Raw genomic sequence first — 21,797 nt, 5'->3', positions numbered from 1 at the left:
ATATTATGGCTATAAGATCAAGTATAAGTTCAATTGTGATCCATGGGCTCTGAACAGACAAGTCCACGTAGTCATGTATATTCATGAGCATTGTTTTGCTATATTCAGTATTTATACTTAGTATCTCATTATTTTGTCTTAATATGGAATTTTTTGACATAGTATCTCATATATTGACACAGTAAATCAAAGTACAAAGGTATTAAGTCAAAATAATAACTTAGTATTGCAAAATAACAACATAATGAGATACTCACACAATAATGAGATACCATATCACAATAATGAGATAGTAACACAATAATGAGATACTATGTCAACTTAATGAGATACTCACACTATAATGAGATACCATATCAAAATAATGAGACAGTAAAATATAGTGAGATACTAACACAATAATGAGATACCATGTCAAAATAAAGACTTAGTAAGTTAAAATAATGTGTTCTGAGGCAAAACACCAGATTAGTAAGTTAAAATAATGTCCTGGTAAAAAAATCTTTTCTGACTTAATGTCTCTAACCCTATACCAAGCTTCTGATCTCCGGAGCTGCCTTAAACTAAATAATTGACATAAAAGCACGTGACTGGATAAACAACAACCGAGCATCCGCTACAGAAGCCCGAGCTGGTTTGTGTTTAGAAAACTAAAGTCACTGAACTAAAGGCCAGTTTGTATCTCAAATGTTTATCTGCACTTCTGCAGCATTCCAGGATTGAAGAGAGATCCACATCCGTGCAGCAGCCCACCAGTTGAAGACACCTGAGCTGGAATAACATTTTACTGCAAGGGAATTTACAGGAAATATGACTGACAGGTGAATATATGGATATATACATGACTTCTTGCCCGATTGGTTGGATGTCGGCGATGTAGTACACGTGTTTTTTCTCCTGTCTGAGGCACCAAAAAGGCCACAGTTTCTCCTCTGAGATGGTATTTTATTGAGGTCAGATGCATCTGATCACTAAGAGCTCAGATTGTAAATAAGTTCGAATAACAGAAAAGTTGAGGGACCGTGTTAAGAAAATTTCCTCAGCACATGTTTTGCTATCCTTATTTGTGATTGCGTAAGGCATGAATTCTTCACTCCGCCCTGCTGAGATCTGAGAGGCCAGCAGTCCTCCATCCATCACACTCTGTACAGGCTGTGTGTGTGTGTGTGTGTGTACTTTACAGTACAAGATGAGCAGATCAGAGCACGAATGGTGGCCAGATGTATATCAGCTCTCCATCTGGCCGATCCAACATCTAACAGGTCAGTGCGTGTTTCGCGCGTGCTTGGCGTGTGGATATTGTACCTCACTTCAGGTTTGTTCAGTCAACTGCTGAGCGGTAAAAAAAACATGTGATGGTGGAAAAAAAACTCCTTTAGATTTAGGCATGATAAAATCGTATCAGTCAGAATAAATAAAACCGTGGCTCAACTGGGAGACATCACACACCTGAAACCTGCCTGATGATCTGACACGTGTCAGAGAGAGAGAGAGAAAGAGAGAGTTGAGGAGTCGGGGGAGACAGACAGACAGATAGATAGATAGATAGATAGATAGATAGATAGATAGATAGATAGATAGATAGATAGATAGATAGATAGATAGATAGATAGAAAAAGAGAGAGAGAGACAGAAATACACATAGGGAGAGTGAGAGTCGAGGAGAGAGACAGACAGACAGACAGACAGACAGACAGATAGATAGATAGATAGATAGATAGATAGAGTCAGGAAGAGACAGAGACAGGTCAATAGAGAGGGAGAGGGGGACAGAGAGATAGAGAGAGAGAAAGAAAGAGAGAGAGACAGAAAGAGAGAGAGTGTCGGGGAGAGAGACGGGTAGATAAAGAAAGAGAGATAAGCTCTCAGCTTATCAGCTCTTTCAGATAGATAGAGGGGGATGGGTAGAGAGAGAAAGAAAGAGAGAGAGAAGCAGAGATAGAGTTGGCGGGAGAAAGACAGATAGACAGATAAAGAAAGAGAGATAAGCTTTCAGCTGAAATCGCTGGGTCACAAAAATATAATTTCTTTCCTTCCCACATTCCAGTATAACAGTGCAGTGTCGCAAAGTACAACAGATGCAGCACATCTGTAAACATCTGTGCACTTTTACATTTATTTATGTGAACACTTTTAATTAGAGCCCTAAGTAGGTAACAGGCTGCACACTAATGAAGCTTTCTCAATTTAGCAAGCACTCAATCTGATTTATTTATTTTTGTTGTGGTTTTTTTATATGACACATTGTTCAATGGTAAAAACTAAAAACAACAAAAAAATGGCTTTACAGAAAAGTTACGCAAGGTTTCGCGCGTGAACGATCCCATGATTCACGTGATATGCATGTCAACACTTTAATACATCATTGTTCAGCACATTTTTCCCTTATGTTTTTATTCCATGTGAACTTCACACGAGTCATTTATATGGACACTGACGGCCATGTGGTTTTAATTCGGAAGATGTGATTTTCTTACATGATTTTCTTCATTTCTTACCTCATGTTTCTGATATTTTTTTGTTAGGATATAAAGCAGTGGCTTGCATTAATTTTCACCCTCTATTAAACTCTGTCCACATTATGTAGTGTGAAAACCTGGAAAAAGTCATTAGGATTATATGTCATGAGCCTACACGAAACAGCTCACAATATTGAAATGGAATAAAAATTATAATAATAATTTCTAAATTATTTGGTAATATTTATGCACATACATTAATGTAAGTCCACAAACAGTCACATAAAATCCTTTCATTTATTTCTGGAGCAATTTTAGTTGCCATTAAAAGTCATACACTTCGTTAACATGTGTGATATTACAGTGTCACGTGATCTTAAAATAAATACTGTCTGTTCCTGGAAGAGTCCAGAGTTTGCTGGAGAAACTAAACACTAAATATCCAGGTGATGATACAGTCAACCTTGGCCCTGGAGCCAAGGGAGTAAAATAATATCAGTTATTTTCACTAATAATAATGTTCTTACTTAAAGACACAAACATAAAGTACATATTAGAGTCCTGACTCTCTCTCTCTCTGCCTCTCTCTCTCCCTCTCTCTCTCTCTATGTCTCTTTCTATCTCTCTTCTTCTTTGCCTCCTTTTATTTTATTTCTTTTCTCTTTCCTCCATTTTTTCTTCCTCTGTCATCTCTCCTGTCTCGCCCCATGACACGAACAGGAGGGCTTGTCATTTCTTTCTTTCATTCTTTGCAAAAATGGAATCAGATTAATAATATTATGGGATGCCATCTCTTTTCTTAATGCTGCTGTGCGTGCTGTGATTAATGCCTGTAGTCAGAGCGCTGTGTGTGTGTGAGACACAGAGATACAGACCAAGATGAGACAGAACAGCCAAGTGTGTGTGTGTGTGTAGGGCTGGGTGTGTCAGTATGAGAGGCTGTTTAAGGCATAATTCAAACTTGACATCACAAGCTTGCACGTGTTTATACTCATGAAGTCTTAGTCAGTCAGGGCCTATAAGAACGTTACATACTTGCTGTTAGAGAGCGAATAAAAACTCTTGATCTACGTTCAGCCGTGAGCTTCCACAACAACTCAATTATATATTTTATAAATATAAATTAATAATGAAGTGTATTCCAAATGAAGGATTAAGTAAGCGATTAGCAAATAAACTCCAAACGCGGACTTAACGCAGATGTCGAGCTCTCTGTGAATGTTCAGGAAGCTCCGGTCACACTCACTGAACTTCCTGCTGGAATTGATGTTCACACACATTAGGAAACTGTTTGATCATGTAAATCCAGTTAGGAACATGTCTCCTGTGGGGATAAACCGGTGAAACAGAGGGACAGGTAGAGTTAAGCTGCTTCTCTTCCTGATTCTTATTTTTGGCACATGAGATAGATTGAAATTAAACACTTCTCTAATGTACTGTGAATATGACAAACTACTTCGTACTGTTTTTAATATTTTGCAGGGTTTTTTCTGGGTCAGAAGCAGGAAAAAGTAGTAAGAAAGTAGCAAGGAACACCAGCCAGAACACACGGATCAGAATCAACGAGACTTCGCGATGAACCAAAGGGTATAAGCAAACAAAAGCGATCAAAACCTAAACACAAAGCAGGTTGAACACAATCACAACACAGTGGGGAGATTGACAGGGACGGGGCGGAGACAGGGGCGGAGACTGAAATCAAAACAAATCACACCTGTCTATATGAATAAAATATATCAGGAACTAAAGCTATTTATGCAGAGAGCAGCAACACACACTGAGCAAAATCTTACATCTATTTGTATTCATGTACTGTATCATTCGGCAGTTGCTTTTAATTTAGTGTGTTTCCATCAACTGACTGGAATCATATAAAAGAAGAACAAATTCAAATGGATATAAATGCTTCAGATGTGAATACGCCCTTAAATCACACACACAGCTGCTTCCAAAGCGTCAAAACACGGGTTAATTCATTTCGCTTGCAACTTTTGCGCTTTTATAACAAGCCAGAACATGTCACACTGCAAAAGAAATTAAAAAGATAATCAAGACACAGGATGCAGGAAAGAAATTCACTTCTCCTTCTTCTCCCTTCTTCTTCTTTGTGAACTTAAACCCTGCCAAGTCAGAAATCTTGTAAGCTAGTAGGGAAAAATAAAGAAAATGGAAAGTTAGAAGCTGTAAACTACTAAGTAGCAGTCATGTGCTATATCTACTTGTCACGCTGTATCTGTGACCTTTTTGTAGGATTCCAGTCCTGGTTTGTTCAAAACAAAAATAAATAATCCAAAAAAAAAAGGATCAATATAAAGAGGTGAAAGAGGGAATAAAGTGTTTTTTCCTGGTTATTGTCTGAAATGGTAAAGCTTTAAGGAATGGAGGAATGTGGCTGAGCAGATGCCATGAGCAGTGGTGTACCTTCTGGTGGTTAAGGGTATGTTTGGGTTTCGCACCTTTGAGAAGTGAAAAAATAAAATGTAAAAATATAAAATGCAAGAAATAATAATAAATGATGTGATGGATCAAGTGCTATTTTATAAGAGGGTGAAAGCCATTCCTTCCTAACAGATTCATGTGTTAATTCCAACTAGGACTATTTTATCTATTTATATAGCAATATGAGACTTTTAGTCTCATATTTAAACTATTAGAATTAGTTTATTTCAATGCTTTACTTCAGTCTTCAGTCTATCTTCTATCTCTTTTCCTATCTCTGATTTTTATTTTTTATTTTTTTATTTTTTCAGTTTAAAGGTAAGCACTTGTGTTTAAAGGAAATATCCTAGATGCTACTGAAAAAATCAGAGGCTTCTACAAAAAAATAATAAATAAATCTTTCAGCTTTAGGGATGCAAATATACTCGGGTGATTTGTATAATCTGAACAGCGCATGCAGAAAATCTACTTAAAAAGGTGTTTTTCAGGTAGCTCTGATTAAAACTGTCCACACATGAATATTATGAGTAATATGTGCACACTCAAAAAGTACACAAAAATAAGTACACAAGCACTGTGTATGAAATACACTATATTGCCAAAAGGTTTGGGACACCCCTCCAACTCATTGAGTTCAGGTGTTGTTTTTCAGGGGTTGGGCTCGGCCCCTTAGTTCCAGTGAAAGGAACTCTTAATGCTTCAGAATACCAAGTCATTTTGGACAATTTCATGCCCTCTTGGATGACCCCTTCCTGTTCCAACATGACTGCACACCAGTGCACAAAGCAAGGTCCATAAAAACATGGATGAGTGAGTTTGGTGTCGAGGAACTTCAGTTTGGAGACTGTGAACCAGGCCTTCTTATTCAACATCAGACAGCAGCTTCTAGAGGAATGGTCAAAAATTGCCATAAGCACACTATTAACCTTGTGGAAAGCCTTCCCAGAAGAGTTGAAGCTGTCTCTCAAATCGCTCTAATTCATCAGGTTGAGGACAGGACTCTGTTCAGGCTAGTCAAGTTCCTCCACACCAAACTCGCTCATCCATGTCTTTATGGACTTTGCTTTGTACACTGGTGTACAGTCATGTTGGAACAGGAAGGGGTCATCCCCAAACTGTTCACGCAAAGTTGGGAGCATGAAATTGTTCAAAATGTCTTGGTATGAAGCTGAAGCATTAAGAGTTCCTTTCACTGGAACTAAGGGGCCGAGTCCAACACCTGAATTCAATGATTTGAAGGGGTGTCCCAAAACTGTGTGAGCCAAAATGTTAAGTGTGTAAAGTGTGTGACTTTTCCTTAAAGGGGATGATTGTGACCTACGTTGTTATCCTGACACTGTTTCTCCATCAGCTTTACACACTCGGGTGTGAATCTGGCATCACCTTGCCGTCTTCTTGTCTAAAGTTTGACCTCTAAACACAACGCAGACATGTTTCCTTTCTTACGTACACTTAAGCCCTGTCCACATGAACGCGGGTATTTAAAACCGCAGCTTTTTTTATGCGGTTCGGCCGTTCGTCCACACGCAAACGCAGCATCAGGTCACTGAAACCGAACATTGTTGTAAACTCCTGCCAGGGTGAAGTTTTTCAAAAACGACTGGTTGCAGTGTTATTGTGTAGACAGCAAATTTTTGGCTTGTGACATCGGCGTATCAGGCTTCTGATTGGCCAACACGGCTTTACGGTTGAGATTATATCACCACCTGTTGGTTTGGCATGCTCTTTACGGCACTTTTTGCGTTTTTGCGTGGATGAGATTTTAGGCCATAATAATCTGGACTAGGCCTTAATAATCTGTGTGTGTGTGTGTTAAACAGAAATGATTTAAGTGGAATCAACTTTCATTAGCTTGTAGTTGCATAAATCTGCCTCGACTCATCAAGTACATCTGGAGAAAATGGAAAAATGTGTACTTTTTTTGTGCTGAACCTTTTCTTTAAATATGCAGCAAGGAGCAGCGCTATAAAATGAGAGCATTAAAATTAGATGAAACGTATAAAATATGGATGGAGACACAGGCTGCTGTTAAAAATACACAAGCTACATGTTTTATAATGGTGCAAACAAGAAAAAAACCCGCTTTATGGAGACTGATGCACCTGGAGTGGATGAAAAAAGATCCTTTTTCACTCCCTGCTTCAATCAGACACAGAAAGAGCTTTAAGTGGAGCTAAACTTCAGATGAACCATTGCATTTTGCACGCATCATACTCGACACTTAAATATTTATCACTTTTTGGTATATCCAGACGGATCAGACATGGCAGTGAGGCTGGTCAAGTTTAAAGCAGGGTCACCGGTTAGGAATGGTACAGCCCTTTGTAGGGGTGTTCACAAAATCGTCTCTCTTTAATAGACGATTAGCGAACCATATTTCCATAGTTAAATGCTAAAACTACTTCGTACGTATAATTTCCATAAGCTATCATTTAGTATTTATTTCCTTTTGTGGTGTTAAAGTTTTAATTAGAGTGGTCCGAACATGCAAAACACCCTGTAATTCATACCATGGTGCAATCTATATTTATTTACTTCAGTAACGTGTTTAGTTTGTGTGTAGCGCCACTGTTTTGACCCCTATTTTTATTTAATTGACCGACCCGGTGTGTTTTCTGCCCGTTAACACACCGTTCATGAGGTTATAACGTGTAAAAACGAAAAAAAGAGAACTAAAATTGGCACTTGAGGGAAGGAAAGGTTGATTTAAGAAATCGGTCAGCGGTTATATGGCGCCCTCTGGTGGCTATGCAGCTTTATGCACACAAATACTTGGTTATTTTAATTGATTAAATATTATTACAGTGAACATACAATACGTTTCCCATTTAAATACTGCACTACTTTATTCACTTATAAAATATAGACTAAACATACAATATATAAATATATGCATACTATAGAATAGAATAGAAGAATAGACATATTTGTCACATATTCTGTACATAACAGCACAGTGAAATGCTTTCTATGCATATCCCAGTATTATAAGTTAGGGGTCAGAGCACAGGGTCAGCTATGATACAGCACCCCTGGAGCAGTGAGGGTTAAGGGCCTTGCTCAGGGGCCCAACAGTGGCAGCTTGGCTGTGCTGGGGCTTGAACCCTGAGCCACCACTGCTGTTGTAAGATACAACTACATGTTCACCATTGCTATCACAAACAATATTAAAATATTACATTAGATAAATAAATAAATAAATAAATAAATAAATAAATAAATAAATAAATATTACTATATACAAGGAACAAAATAAAAAAAAATTATAGGAACATGAAAAATATATAATTAAAAAATAAATAATTTTTTGATGCCAACAGTTATTAGAAATTGAAAATGTATTATGTAAAACCAAGGCATATTAAAATTGTTTTCCAATTTGCCTTAAAAAATCTTTGTTAACTTAATCTTGGAGAAAAAACAGTGTTTTAATTCGTCTCATATTCAGCCACACACACATACACACACACACACACACACACACACACACACACATACACACATATGGGTTTAAACTGCTTGGCTCTCTATTTTTATAAAAATGCTTATTTATATTTATATAACAGAGAACCTTTGATTACTTAATTCCAATTGGTCAGAATAAGTTAACTAATTTTCTTCACTAGAAGCTCTGACATTAATGCTGTCTGTAAGGCAAATCACTCCAGATTAGACTAAATCTCTCCAGGTATGTTATCATTGGTCATTCTCAGAATTAAACACGGACTACAAACATGGTCACTGAGGACTACAACACCCAGTCACCACTATCACACGACACCTCTGTCTCACACACAGCAAATCTTACTGATTGCACACATCTGGACTAAATTTCCTTTCCAGCAACACTCACAGTATTCAAGGATTTTCCCAGATTTTTATTTAAGGCCCTAGTCTATGCTGTTAGTGCATTCAGTTAACATAAAACATGTTATTCTTTGATTGCCTTCTGGTATTTAATAAAGGTGTTACTTAAAATAAACACTGAACACTTGCACTTGTGTCCTTACTGCCATTCTGACAGAATACTTAACGTTCCCCTGAACACAGCAGATCACGATGAGTGGCACCGAGTGCTAGTGTGCACAGTTTCACAGTTTCCAGCAGTATCCACAAACACAGGTAATAGATAAAATAGGAAGGAATATAACAAAAACACTAAAAAACCCAAATTAGGGTACAAAAATATAACAAAAATATATCAAATAACAAAATATTACAAAATATAGCAGAATATAACAAAATAACAAAATATAGCAGAAAAATACTAAATACAGAGATTTAAGGAATAAATATAGAGAATTTATTCAAACAGTCAGGGTATGACAACTAAAACCGAAGCTAAAAGTGGCTGGTTTTTACTTTTGAAGGAGAGCAATATTTTATTCAGCAAAGAAAAAACTGTGTTCAGGTTTTAATTTGTCATTCTAGGTGAAGTTCCTCGTGCGCGCTGTGACGTGTGCGTGACGTTTCCGAATCAGAACCAGAACCTTGCCGATGTTCAACCTCACTGAGTGTCTGAGCATATGTTGAGTTCGACGTTTTTCACAGACAGGTATGTATATTTGAACACTAGTATATTTATAACACTATGTATATTTAAACAGATATATAGGTATAGATAACAATCAGTGAAATCTCTTCTTCTTTTGTAATACTGTATATTACTCCGTGTAGAAGTAGGAACTTCCGAGTGAAAATCTCCTAAAGGCTTTGTATTAACAGAAAAAGATTTTTCCTCAGCTCTATTCAGTAAAGTACATTTAAGACAACTTTCACCAATGAACATGTATCATTTCTATTTTCTGTAGATATTGATGGCATTTTTGATATCAGAAAACACTAGTCCAGTTTTTCCTCCCAGTGCTGAAGGAAAGCCTGGTGTTCAACCCCATAGTCCAGGTAGGATACACACTCAGTTTATAGACAGTGTATGAGCAAAAAATGATCATTTTAGGCACGCTATTGTACTAAGGAATTTGTGTGTGAATTTTACCGTGTAGGAAAGCAACCCTTGACCTGTCATGATGATAATGATTTTTCCTTACTTGCTCCTGACACATTATTCTCTTTGCATCAGCTTGCCTGATGAAGTATCAGCCATGCAGGAAGCCATTGAGCGTACAGAGGTTTATGAATATGTGTTGAGCCTGAACTCAGGCTGCACACAGACAAACTTCCAGGTTGGGATTTCTCTTTTCCTCTTTTTCCTTTCATGTGTAATGGTTAAACAGTGTACTCAGAACAAATATCTCTGTGTGTCTTAGGAATACAAGGTCTTGTATGCCCTCAAGCTCTCTGAGTCTGGGCTTTCATCTCAAGCCCTCGAATATTGTGAGAACATTGCAAAAGCAGTCATTGCCTTCCCAGACAGAATCCCAAACACCTTGTTCAACCAGCTTATACAGGTAAATAAGATGATTCATATTTGTGAAACAATCGCCAGGTTTTAAACTGCAAAGGATTGTTTTCATCACCAATTTTCTTTTCTAGCTGTCAGGGAACCTGAATAAAGGGAAGGAAAAAGAACCAGAATGGCTGTTAAATCTTCGCCTGCTGCACGAAGAAGAAGCCAAAGATTCAGATTCTTGTACTGAGCAACAGCAGCCCACAGAGACGTCAGGAAACACGCTTATGTATGTAAAGACTTATAACCTCACCATTCGGCCTCAGACCCAGAAGAGGATGGGCTCCCTTTTGAGCCTGGTTCCTCTCAAGGCTTCTCTCTTATGTAGTGTCAGAGAGTTTTTCCTTGCCACTGTTGCCTTCTGGCTTGCTCAAAGGCGATCTAAATTTACGTAAGCATTGCGTTATAGCGGCTTAGTGACAGGACAATAACAGGACACGGACACATGAAAAGAAATTTGAAAAATCATGAAAATAGTCTTCGCTATGCTGAGACATGTGCCGCTTGCCAAGAGGAGGCATATATAACTGTCATTTCAAACCTGTAAAAGTTATGTATTTATAACTGTTAATTGTCAGATTAATGAGATTAATGTATTAATGAAAGCTAGATAGATACACTATATCACCAAAAGTATTGGGACACCCCTTCAATCATTGCATTCAGGTGTTGTTTTTCAGTGGTTGGGGCTCGGCCCCTTAGTTCCAGTGAAAGGAACTCTTAATGCTTCAGCATTCCCAGACATTTTGGACAATTTCATTTGGGGAAGACCCCTTCCTGTTCCAACATGACTTGTTACCATGGATAGGAAGTGTATGACCTGCTCATGATCGAATCGATCGAAATGTTTCCTCAAAGAGAAGAATAATGAACAGGTTCATCTGCAGAACATGTCATTAGCAGAAACCGTCATTACCCTAGATTAGAGTTTCTAGGTTTTAAAACACCAAGAATGACATTTAACGCAAGTTTCCAACATTTAAAACTATTTTGCAGTACAGGAGGTGGTAGTTCTTCTGTAGATGGCATTCTCAGACTGAAACAACAATTTATAAAAAAATATTTAGTAATGGTAAACTCAACACTTCCACAGAAATGATTTAAGTCTACTGATGGATGATCAAATGAGATATACATTGAATATTTGCACAATTAATGTCTAAATTAGTCAAATTCAGATTCTGCCGGGACACATGAGCAATTTTGTGAGACTCTGAAGAACCAAAATCTAACATAATATAACCACTGCATGTGTTGTATAAGATTATCAAAAGACTATAGTGCAATAAACATTTTCTGAAAAATAAAAAAAGTTCTGTTCTCGTTCCTGTCTCGTTTTGGCCTTGGTTGATTTATAGTTTTGTTTTATTTTAAATGTGATCAATGTTTCTGTAAATAGATGTGTCGAGGTAATTGGCTATTAACACTTAACACTGTAATTATATTCTGCTGAAATGAAAGAAATGATTCGGAAAAAGACGAAAGTTTCCCCACAGTGATCTTTATGAAGAATCTTTTAAACAACTGTTTTGTTTTCCTTAACTCCATGAAATCTTTAGAGTTTTGTGACGTACTAAAACTAATCCTGAACAATTGTTCATCACCTCCTGATACACATTTATACTTCTCAATGCATGCAGACCTGGATTTCACATTTATGTCACTGTATCTCATTCAGTTTTCTTATTTTATGAACAAGGAAATATGGGTTTACACATTAAACAGGAAGGTCAGACATTTAATCTGCAAATTTATGGTGTGTTTTGTAAGATTTAATCCCTAAAATGGACTACAAGTGTTCTTAAGACCTTAACAATGCTTTTTATCATTCTCTCAAAAACGCTATAAAAACTTCTCTAAACGGTGAAGTATGACGCATTACATTATTTTGTTGCTCTCTTCGTCAAAAGTTTACATTTATAACTAAAAACGGGAGGAATATTAAGAACAGAAAACCCCAAATCCCTCAGAAACAGAAAATCCCTCACAGCAACCTTTATGTGGTCTGAGGTAAAATGCGCGAGAGCTCCAAACTCAGACAAAGCTAATCGATTACCAACCTCTACCAACCATTACCATTCTCAGACAATTTATAGACAAAATGCTTATCAGGTTTAGAAATGAACAATGATAAACATTACACTTCTACAGAAATGATTTACTGATGGATAAGGAATTTAGGGTTATGGCTGCACATTTGAATGCCACACACTTCTTCTCTATAGTGCTATATCTAGCCTCCCTTACCAAGAGCTTGTAGCTGATGTACAGCAAGGGGTATTCCTCTCCTTCCACGACCTGGAAACAAAACATTCCCCAGCCCTTAGTCCAATGTGTCAGTCTGCAGAAACCCATGTGACCTCCTTAAGTCCAAAAAACAGGTAGACCACTTCAGAATATGGTATGGTGTAGGACGATTGAAAAAACAACCTGATTGCAATCATCTCCATCTTCATTATGTTTACAGCATTTGGCAGACACCCTGACCCAGGGCATCTTACATTTATCTCATTTTTTTTATACACCTGAGCAACTGAGTGTTAAGGGTGTTGCTCAAGGCCCCAGCAGTGCCAGCTTGGTGGGCCTGGTATAAAAACCTTCCGTTCGGAAATCCAACATCTTACCCACTGAACTACGATTTCCCTTATCTTCATGTGTCCATATAATGGCTGCACCACCTTTCCTGGACAAACCTCCAGTGATTACATCTGTGACTCAACTGAGCATCAGTTTAAGGACTGTGACATGTTGAAATGCTGGAAATGTGACCAGCATGGACCTATAGGAAAGGAGTGTTCAAACACACAAATCTCCAGATATCTGCAGTGAGACGGGGTATCTGTACATCAAGTACCCAAGATCATATATCAGAGATGGTGGTGGTATTCTATCAGTCGCATTAGCAACACTGAATGTACAAACAGTTGTACCTGACCAAATTGTTATATAATGCTCATTTACACTCACTGAGCACTTTATTAGGAACACCTGTACACCTCCTCATTCATGCAATTATCTATTTAGCCAATTGTGTGGCAGCAGGGCAATGCATAGAATCATGAAGATACAGGATTCAATTTTCAGCAGCTTTTTAACTGATGGTGCACACACACACATGCACTGCTTGTTTGTTTATGTATTATTTATCATATATAAACCATCAATAAATCACGTTTGGACACAGTGTATTCATGTGTTTCTCTAAACTAAACTAAAACTGGACTAAGATATATTCAAACACCCTCTCCCTCCCTCTCTCTCTCTACATATATATAAATCTCTCTCTCTCTCTCTCTCTCTCTCTCTATATATATATATATATATATATATATATATATATATATATATATATATATGAATAAACACACCCACACACTATATTGCCAAAGGTTTTGGGACACTCCTCCAAATCATTGAATTCAGGTGATGTTTTTCAGGGGTTGGACTCGGCCCCTTAGTTCCAGTGAAAGGAATTCTTAATGCTTCAGCTTCATACCAAGACATTTTGGACAATTTCATGATCCCAAATTTGTGTGAACCGTTTGGGGATGACCCCTTCCTGTTCCAACATGACTGCACACCAGTGCACAAAGCAAGGTCCATAAATACATTGATGAGTGAGTTTGGCGTGGAGGAACTTGACTGCCCTGCACAGAGTCCTGACCTCAACCCCACAGAACACCTTTGAGAAGAGTTAAAGCAGAGACTGTGAGCCATTTCAAAACTGGGACATCTGCCTGTACATGCACATGAATGTAATATGGAGTTTGCAGCTATAACAGCTTCAACTCTTCTGGGAAGGCTTTCTACAAGGTTTAGGGGTGTGTTTATGGGATTTTTTGACCATTCCACTAGAAGCACATTTGTGAGGTCAGGCACTGATGTTGGACGAGAAGGTCTGGCTCACAGTCTCCTCACTAATTCATCCCAAAGGTTCTATCGGGTTGAGGTCAGGACTCTGTGCAGGCCAGTCAAGTTCCTCCACACCAAACTCGATATAATATTTTTTTGAGTTTTTGTTGTTGTTTATAAGTCCAAGGGATAAAATTAGACAGGTAAATTCAACAACAAAAAAGGAAAACACAATGAGTACGCCATTTTTGTTTAAATATAAACCTAACTGGCGTCTTCTTGGGACACCACGAGATGCAGGATGTTGGGAAGAAAAAAAAAGAAGTAATAATTAAGACTTTCAAGGGCTCGTTGCTAGTTAATTTTTCATTGTCAACATTTCTGAGTGGTTTTTGAGTTTCATGCGTTTGACATGCATTGGTTTCTATTAGCTGTTAGCATGAAACTACACCGATAATGTATTGTCACTGAAAGGTAAATTAGCAGATGTTGTTTGGCTCGCGAGGGAAAATACATGCTTGCTAGCTAAACAGAGTCTAAATAAAATCTATATTTTTAGATAGGAGTTTCTCAGTGTTTATAATGAATTTATCCGGTGTTTAACTGGATAAAACACCGGATAGGTCGGTGTGTGTTTATAAAGATGTAGCATGGCTCGTTTGTCCACGCTGTGTAGAAACCGAGCTACAACTTACTAACAAATACTGAAGGCTGTGTGGTGACAGAAATAATTGTGTTTATGAACAATAGCCTTTAAAAAAGGACGAATCTAAACCCAGTACTGCATCTTAAACGAGGCAAATATAGTCTGATGGTGTTTTCCTCGGGGGTAATGGTGAGGTGGGAGACGGGGGAAGATGCTGTAGGATTTATACAAGTCAGGGTATGACAACTGAAACCGAAGCTAAAAGTGGCTGGTTTTTACTTTTGAAGGTTAGCAATATTTTATTCAGCAAAGAAAAAACTGTGTTCAGGTTTTAATTTGTCCTTCTATATCTGAAGTGTATTCTTGCAGCATCTCATCACAATACACGGATATTTATCAGCGCACAGGAGAGACAGCAGGTGTTTTGATCGTACATCAACAATAACGTTAATACAGAGACATGTAAGCTTCAGTGTAAATACTCTCATCATGAAAACGTCATGTCCTTATAGAGGTTGCTAGGTGAAGTTCCTCGTGCGCGCTGTGACGTGTGCGTGACGTTTCCGAATCAGAACCAGAACCTTGCCGATGTTCAACCTCACTGAGTGTCTGAGCGTATGCTGAGTTCGACGTTTTTCACAGACAGGTATGTATATTTGAACACTAGTTGTGATAAGCAGAGGAGTTTATAATAAACAGATATATAGGTATAGATAACGATCGGTGAAATCTCTTCTTCTTTTGTAATACTGTATATTACTCCGTGTAGAAGTAGGAACTTCCGAGTGAAAATCTCCTAAAGGCTTTGTATTAACAGAAAAAGATTTTTCCTCAGCTCTATTCAGTAAAGTACATTTAAGACAACTTTCACCAATGAACATGTATCATTTCTATTTTCTGTAGATATTGATGGCATTTTTGATATCAGAAAACACTAGTCCAGTTTTTCCTCCCAGTGCTGAAGGAAAGCCTGGTGTTCAACCCCATAGTCCAGGTAGGATACACACTCAGTTTATAGACAGTGTATGAGCAAAAAATGATCATTTTAGGCACGCTATTGTACTAAGGAATTTGTGTGTGAATTTTACCGTGTAGGAAAGCAACCCTTGGCCTGTCATGATGATAATGATGGCCAGAATCGGACTTTTCCTGGCCCACTGATGTGGTGAGACTCTTTCTCCTTTCGTGTAACACAAAAACACTGACCATTAAACATGCAGCCTATTTCACAGTAACATTTTCAAGCATATCATCAGGTGCTCAAGGTGTATGTGCTGTTCTAATATGTGTTACAGCAATACGATGCACAAGGAGGACTTGATTCAGTTCATCCAGAGGAAATCTGAGGAGTGTCTGCTCCATACTGATGAACCTGAACAAAGGGAGTCCTATTTCTTCTGGAAAATTATGGAATTGTACTGTACTCTAAATAGAGTAAGTGTTCAAGCAAATGGTTAACAATAAACATAAAATAATGTAAGAAAGTTGTTATTTTATGAATTTCACAATTGTATGGATGAATGAATATATCTAGAATTGACAAGAGATTTCTTTTACAGAAAGCAAAACTGTCCCAAGTTGCTGTAGTCCTCTTCAGGGCTTACCAATATCTTAGAAATAAGATATCCAAGGTTAGTGCTGTTTAACAGCACATATCATAGCATGACCATATTTTTACCCCCTGTTTTTGTCACTAACATGTTAATTTCTGATATAGCCTCAGAGTGTTCAAAAGCAGAACTGGTGCCTTCATCTGGCAGCTCTTTTATGTGCTTCCATGGCGGACGATGAACACGTAAAGGCAGTGATTGACATGGGTGACAGCTTTGGTAAGGAGAAGCTCCGCAGTAACAGGACTTTTTTTCTGAAATAAACAGTTGTAACTTCATCACAAACTCTGAACTGTTCTCCGGATCCTGATCTTCACACGCATGCTTTGTCTTTTATCTGCAGCCACAAAAGGACTGACCTTTGCGTCTCACCTCTGCTATGTGGTGGCATATAAGGAATCCAACTTTGGTCCGATTGGATGCCAGAGGTATTTTGTGCACATGTGTGTATATGTGCATGTGTCTGAGTATTTTTCCTTACTTGCTTCTGACACATTATTCTCTTTGCATCAGCTTGCCTGACGAAGTATCAGCCATGCAGGAAGCCATTGAGCGTACAGAGGTTTATGAATATGTGTTGAGCCTGAACTCAGGCTGCACACAGACAAACTTCCAGGTTGGGATTTCTCTTTTCCTCTTTTTCCTTTCATGTGTAATGGTTAAACAGTGTACTCAGAACAAATATCTCTGTGTGTCTTAGGAATACAAGGTCTTGTATGCCCTCAAGCTCTCTGAGTCTGGGCTTTCATCTCAAGCCCTCGAATATTGTGAGAACATTGCAAAAGCAGTCATTGCCTTCCCAGACAGAATCCCAAACACCTTGTTCAACCAGCTTATACAGGTAAATAAGATGATTCATATTTGTGAAACAATCGCCAGGTTTTAAACTGCAAAGGATTGTTTTCATCACCAGTTTTCTTTTCTAGCTGTCAGGGAACCTGAATAAAGGGAAGGAAAAAGAACCAGAATGGCTGTTAAATCTTCGCCTGCTGCACAAAGAAGAAGCCAAAGATTCAGATTGTTGTACTGAGCAACAGCAGCCCACAGAGACGTCGTCTCCCATGAAACTTCCCAACACTCCAGAGTGTAAGTCAGAATACACCAATACACCAGTCTTATAAGGCAGGAAATAATGAACAGGAATAAGAAAGAGAGAGAGAGTGAGAGAGAGAGAGAGAGAGAGAGAGATATGATGGGGTATACAATGTTCAAGAGCACAGCTAATGTATATGAGCACAAAAATACACTGAAATCCAAGAATATATGATTTTAGCTGATATATAATACAGCAGAGGCTTCATTATTTTAAAATGGAGCAAATAACACAAAATATCTAGTAAAATTGATAGAATGTATTATTTAATAGCAAGTTAAAAGCGTACACATCCATATTTACATGCAGCCTTCAAAAGTCTATCAGACTAATGCAGTAAATCTCTACATTGTAGTAAAGCTCACATTAAATCAGAGCTTCAGTAGCTGCAAAGATGACTTCAGATCGAAACCATTGTATAAAGTATTAAAGTATATTTATGCTACTTACGTAAATGTTTGAAGACACACTGATGTAACAAGGTCACACTGTTATAATTGTTATTAAGACATGTCTCATTCATTACAGACTACTTAAGTAGACAGGAAGAGTTCAGGGCGTTTCGGTTCCTGACAGAGGAGCTCACTTCAAAATACACTATAGGAGAGCTGCTAGGATATGGAGGAGGAGGTGCTGTGTTTGCAGGAGTTTGCATAGCAGATGGAAGAGAGGTGTTTTTATAAGTTTATTTATTTATTTATTTTTAAAAAGATTCTATACAACAGTTAATGTGAAGATGATTAATCACGCAAATAATTCTTGATGCAATTAATGTATGATTATTTGGTTCATTTAATTCATGAGTCTTTTTGCTTGCTTAAAAGCATAACTTGATGGAAAAATATTTTAAAAATAATTATACAATGTAATAAAATAATAGTAATAATTTTTTTTTTTACTTTTTTGTCAACAGGTTGCCATTAAATTTGCCATAAAGGATGACTTCCAGGGATTAATGACTGTTGTAAGTACATTCTGAGATTCAGAGAAGCAATAATGCAAATAACAACCCTGTTCATTTACATATTTCTGCTAATTTAGAACCAAACCAATTCTCCACCCAGTCATATTTCAGATTCAAATATAAGTTGCCTTTAAATGTCTATTATCCAAAGATTAGACTGATTTACTCCAAATCCATGCTAACTGTGTCTCTTCTAATTTTAGCCTGGAGAGACAAGCATGATTCCCGTAGAGGTGGGACTGATGCAGATGGTGTCCAAGCCGGTTTGCAGTCCGTACGTCCTGGAGCTGCTGGAATGGTTTCAGATCCCTGACTACATGGTCTTGATCTTAGAGAAACCCAGTCCCTGCATGGACCTCCTAAAGTTCTGTGAACTTCACGGTGGTAAATTGCCTGAACCCCTGGTTCGGGACATCATGTTCCAGCTGGTTCAGGCTGTTCGCCATTGCTTTGACTGTGGAGTTTTTCACAATGACGTCAAGCCTGGGAATATTCTGATCAACTTGCAGACACTGCAAATTAAGTTGATCGACTTTGGCTGTGGCGACCTAGATAAGGGCACACCCTACACGGTCTGCCCAGGTAAGTCCATAACAGATATGGGATAGAATGAAAGACAATGCGGTGGAGAGCCAGTTTTGTGATGGTGCTCATGGTTGTTGCCACTTCTTTTACGTTCAGGTACTTTGGAGTACTTCCCTCCCGAGTGGTTCAGACACAGGAAGTACATGAGTCGTCCTGCTACAATCTGGACTCTGGGCATCGTCCTATTTCAATTACTCTGTGGCGATGTGCCCTTTCTTTCATCGAACGAAACTGCTGCTGCAGAGCTGCACATCCCTCCTGGTTTGTCTGAAGGTGAGAAAATGCAGAAGCATCATATTTAGACTTGCATAATAAAGCTGAACACTTGCATAGTATTACAACTTTAAACATAACTATTTTTGAAGGGGACAGATGACAACAAAATCTCTCTCTCATCTTCTATCTCACACACAGACTGCTGCAAGCTGATATCCTGGTGCCTGAAGCCAGAGCCTAAATCTCGGCCAAATTTCAAGCAAATGCTTAAGCACCGGTGGCTGATGGGCAGACCGAGCTGTTTCCAGGTGAGAGGGCATGAATAAAATAAACCTGATTTAAATGAGTTAAGACATAATTTAATAGTCTACATTACACTGGTTCTACTTGAATAGTATACTCTATTTGAAGTCCTGTAAAAGAGAAGGCAACATTTGTGTAATTAAACTATGAACACTTAATTACACGAAAGTTAGTAAATACTATTGTATGCAATTTCATGTCCTAGTGTCTTTTAATGTCTAACTGAATTTTATTCTTTTTGCTTTGCAGAGCTTTCCTGTCATTGGGGGCCTGGTCTCACAGCTGATACAATTTCTGGACTGTTACATAGAATAAAGTAAGTAGAAAGTAGGTAAGTAGAAAACAAACTTTCATTGATACATGTTAATAAGTATGAATAAAATTGTTATTAAGAATGTAAACTTAATTAAGACAGTTTATGCCTAATAACTAGAATCATCTGTAATCAGAATTCAAGCAGGCACTGGTCAGAAGCAGGAAATCTACTAGAATTTCTAAACCAAGCTGCCAGCTGATCTCCACTGTGGAGGCAAAAGGCAGCAGAGCAGCAATTGCTCCCTCTGTGGAAGCAGGAGTTAGAGCAATGCCCTCTGCGGAGCCAATAGTTGGAGCAGCATTCTAACTAGGAAATGCATGATAACACTGACCAAACTTCATAAAAAGACTAGAATACAGAACGGTTTATAAAGACAAGCACTAAACATTGGGATAAAATCAGGAAACACGCTTATGTATGTAAAGACTTATAACCTCACCATTCGGCCTCAGACCCAGAAGAGGATGGGTTCCCTTTTGAGCCTGGTTCCTCTCAAGGCTTCTCTCTTATGTAGTCTCAGAGAGTTTTTCCTTGCCACTGTTGCCTTCTGGCTTGCTCAAAGGCGATCTAAATTTACGTAAGCATTGCGTTATAGCGGCTTAGTGACAGGACAATAACAGGACACGGACACATGAAAAGAAATTTGAAAAATCATGAAAATAGTGCTTGCTATGCTGAGACATGTGCCGCTTGCCAAGAGGAGGCATATATAACTGTCATTTCAAACCTGTAAAAGTTATGTATTTATAACTGTTAATTGTCAGATTAATGAGATTAATGTATTAATGAAAGCTAGATAGATACACTATATTGCCAAAAGTTTTGGGACACCCCTTCAATCATTGCATTCAGGTGTTGTTTTTCAGTGGTTGGGGCTCGGCCCCTTAGTTCCAGTGAAAGAAACTCTTAATGCTTCAGCATTCCCAGACATTTTGGACAATTTCATTTGGGGAAGACCCCTTCCTGTTCCAACATGACTGTACACCAGTGCACAAAGCAAGGTCCATAAACACATGGATGAACGAGTTTGGTGTGGAGGACCTTGAGTCCTGACCTCAACCTCACAGAACATGAATGTTCTGTGATGAATTATATAATAATATATATATGAATTATATGATATAATATATGAACACAGGATGAATTATATAATAATATATATATGAATAATAAATAAATTATAAACATGAACAAATAAATAAAGAAAGAAATCAAACTCCGAAGTCCAGTGCCTGATTTCAATGATGAGAGTTAATTCTGAATGTCAGTAATCCTATCCTGTTCATGCCATGTTGCTGCTCCTAGCAATCAGAAAGACTGCTTCATACACCTGACATTTCACAATGAATTAGAATCAGGCTTGTTACCATGGATAGGAAGTGTATGACCTGCTCATGATCAACTCGATCGAAATGTTTCCTCAAAGAGAAGAATAATGAACAGGTTCATCTGCAGAACATGTCATTAGCAGAAACCGTCATTACCCTAGATTAGAGTTTCTAGGTTTTAAAACACCAAGAATGACATTTAATGCAAGTTTCCAACATTTAAAACTATTTTGCAGTACAGGAGGTGGTGGTTCTTCTGTAGATGGCATTCTCAGACTGAAACATAACAATTTATAAAAAATATTTAGTAATGGTAAACTCAACACTTCCACAGAAATGATTTAAGTCTACTGATGGATGATCAAATGAGATATACATTGAATATTTGCACAATTAATGTCTAAATTAGTCAAATTCAGATTCTGCCGGGACACATGAGCAATTTTGTGAGACTCTGAAGAACCAAAATCTAACATAATATAACCACTGCATGTGTTGTATAAGATTATCAAAAGACTATAGTGCAATAAACATTTTCTGAAAAATAAAAAATGTTCTGTTCTCGTTCCTGTCTCGTTT

General features: G+C 37.9%; 1 protein-coding gene and 2 long non-coding RNA genes across 3 annotated transcripts; all 3 read left to right on the top strand.

Annotated features, from left to right (window-relative positions):
- Positions 1-681: 681 nt before the first annotated feature.
- Positions 682-11,544, top strand: LOC131361969 (uncharacterized). The gene is made up of 7 exons (XR_009206117.1): positions 682-821; positions 1,184-1,262; positions 9,330-9,453; positions 9,710-9,800; positions 9,979-10,081; positions 10,166-10,306; positions 10,392-11,544. It is a non-coding gene; the product is annotated as an uncharacterized LOC131361969 (long non-coding RNA).
- Positions 11,545-15,323: 3,779 nt separating this feature from the next.
- On the top strand, positions 15,324-17,431 carry LOC131361970 (uncharacterized). The gene is made up of 5 exons (XR_009206118.1): positions 15,324-15,449; positions 15,707-15,797; positions 16,927-17,029; positions 17,114-17,254; positions 17,340-17,431. It is a non-coding gene; the product is annotated as an uncharacterized LOC131361970 (long non-coding RNA).
- Positions 17,432-18,688: 1,257 nt separating this feature from the next.
- On the top strand, positions 18,689-19,889 carry LOC131361405 (serine/threonine-protein kinase pim-1-like). The gene is made up of 4 exons (XM_058402471.1): positions 18,689-19,052; positions 19,152-19,328; positions 19,470-19,579; positions 19,824-19,889. The coding sequence occupies exons 1-4, from the start codon at positions 18,689-18,691 to the stop codon at positions 19,887-19,889; spliced, it is 717 nt and encodes a 238-aa protein (XP_058258454.1).
- Positions 19,890-21,797: the final 1,908 nt, after the last annotated feature.

Source organism: Hemibagrus wyckioides, linkage group LG11, assembly GCF_019097595.1.
Source record: "Hemibagrus wyckioides isolate EC202008001 linkage group LG11, SWU_Hwy_1.0, whole genome shotgun sequence".
Classification (NCBI taxonomy): Eukaryota; Metazoa; Chordata; class Actinopteri; order Siluriformes; family Bagridae; genus Hemibagrus; species Hemibagrus wyckioides.
This window is presented reverse-complemented; position numbering and strand designations above follow the sequence as displayed.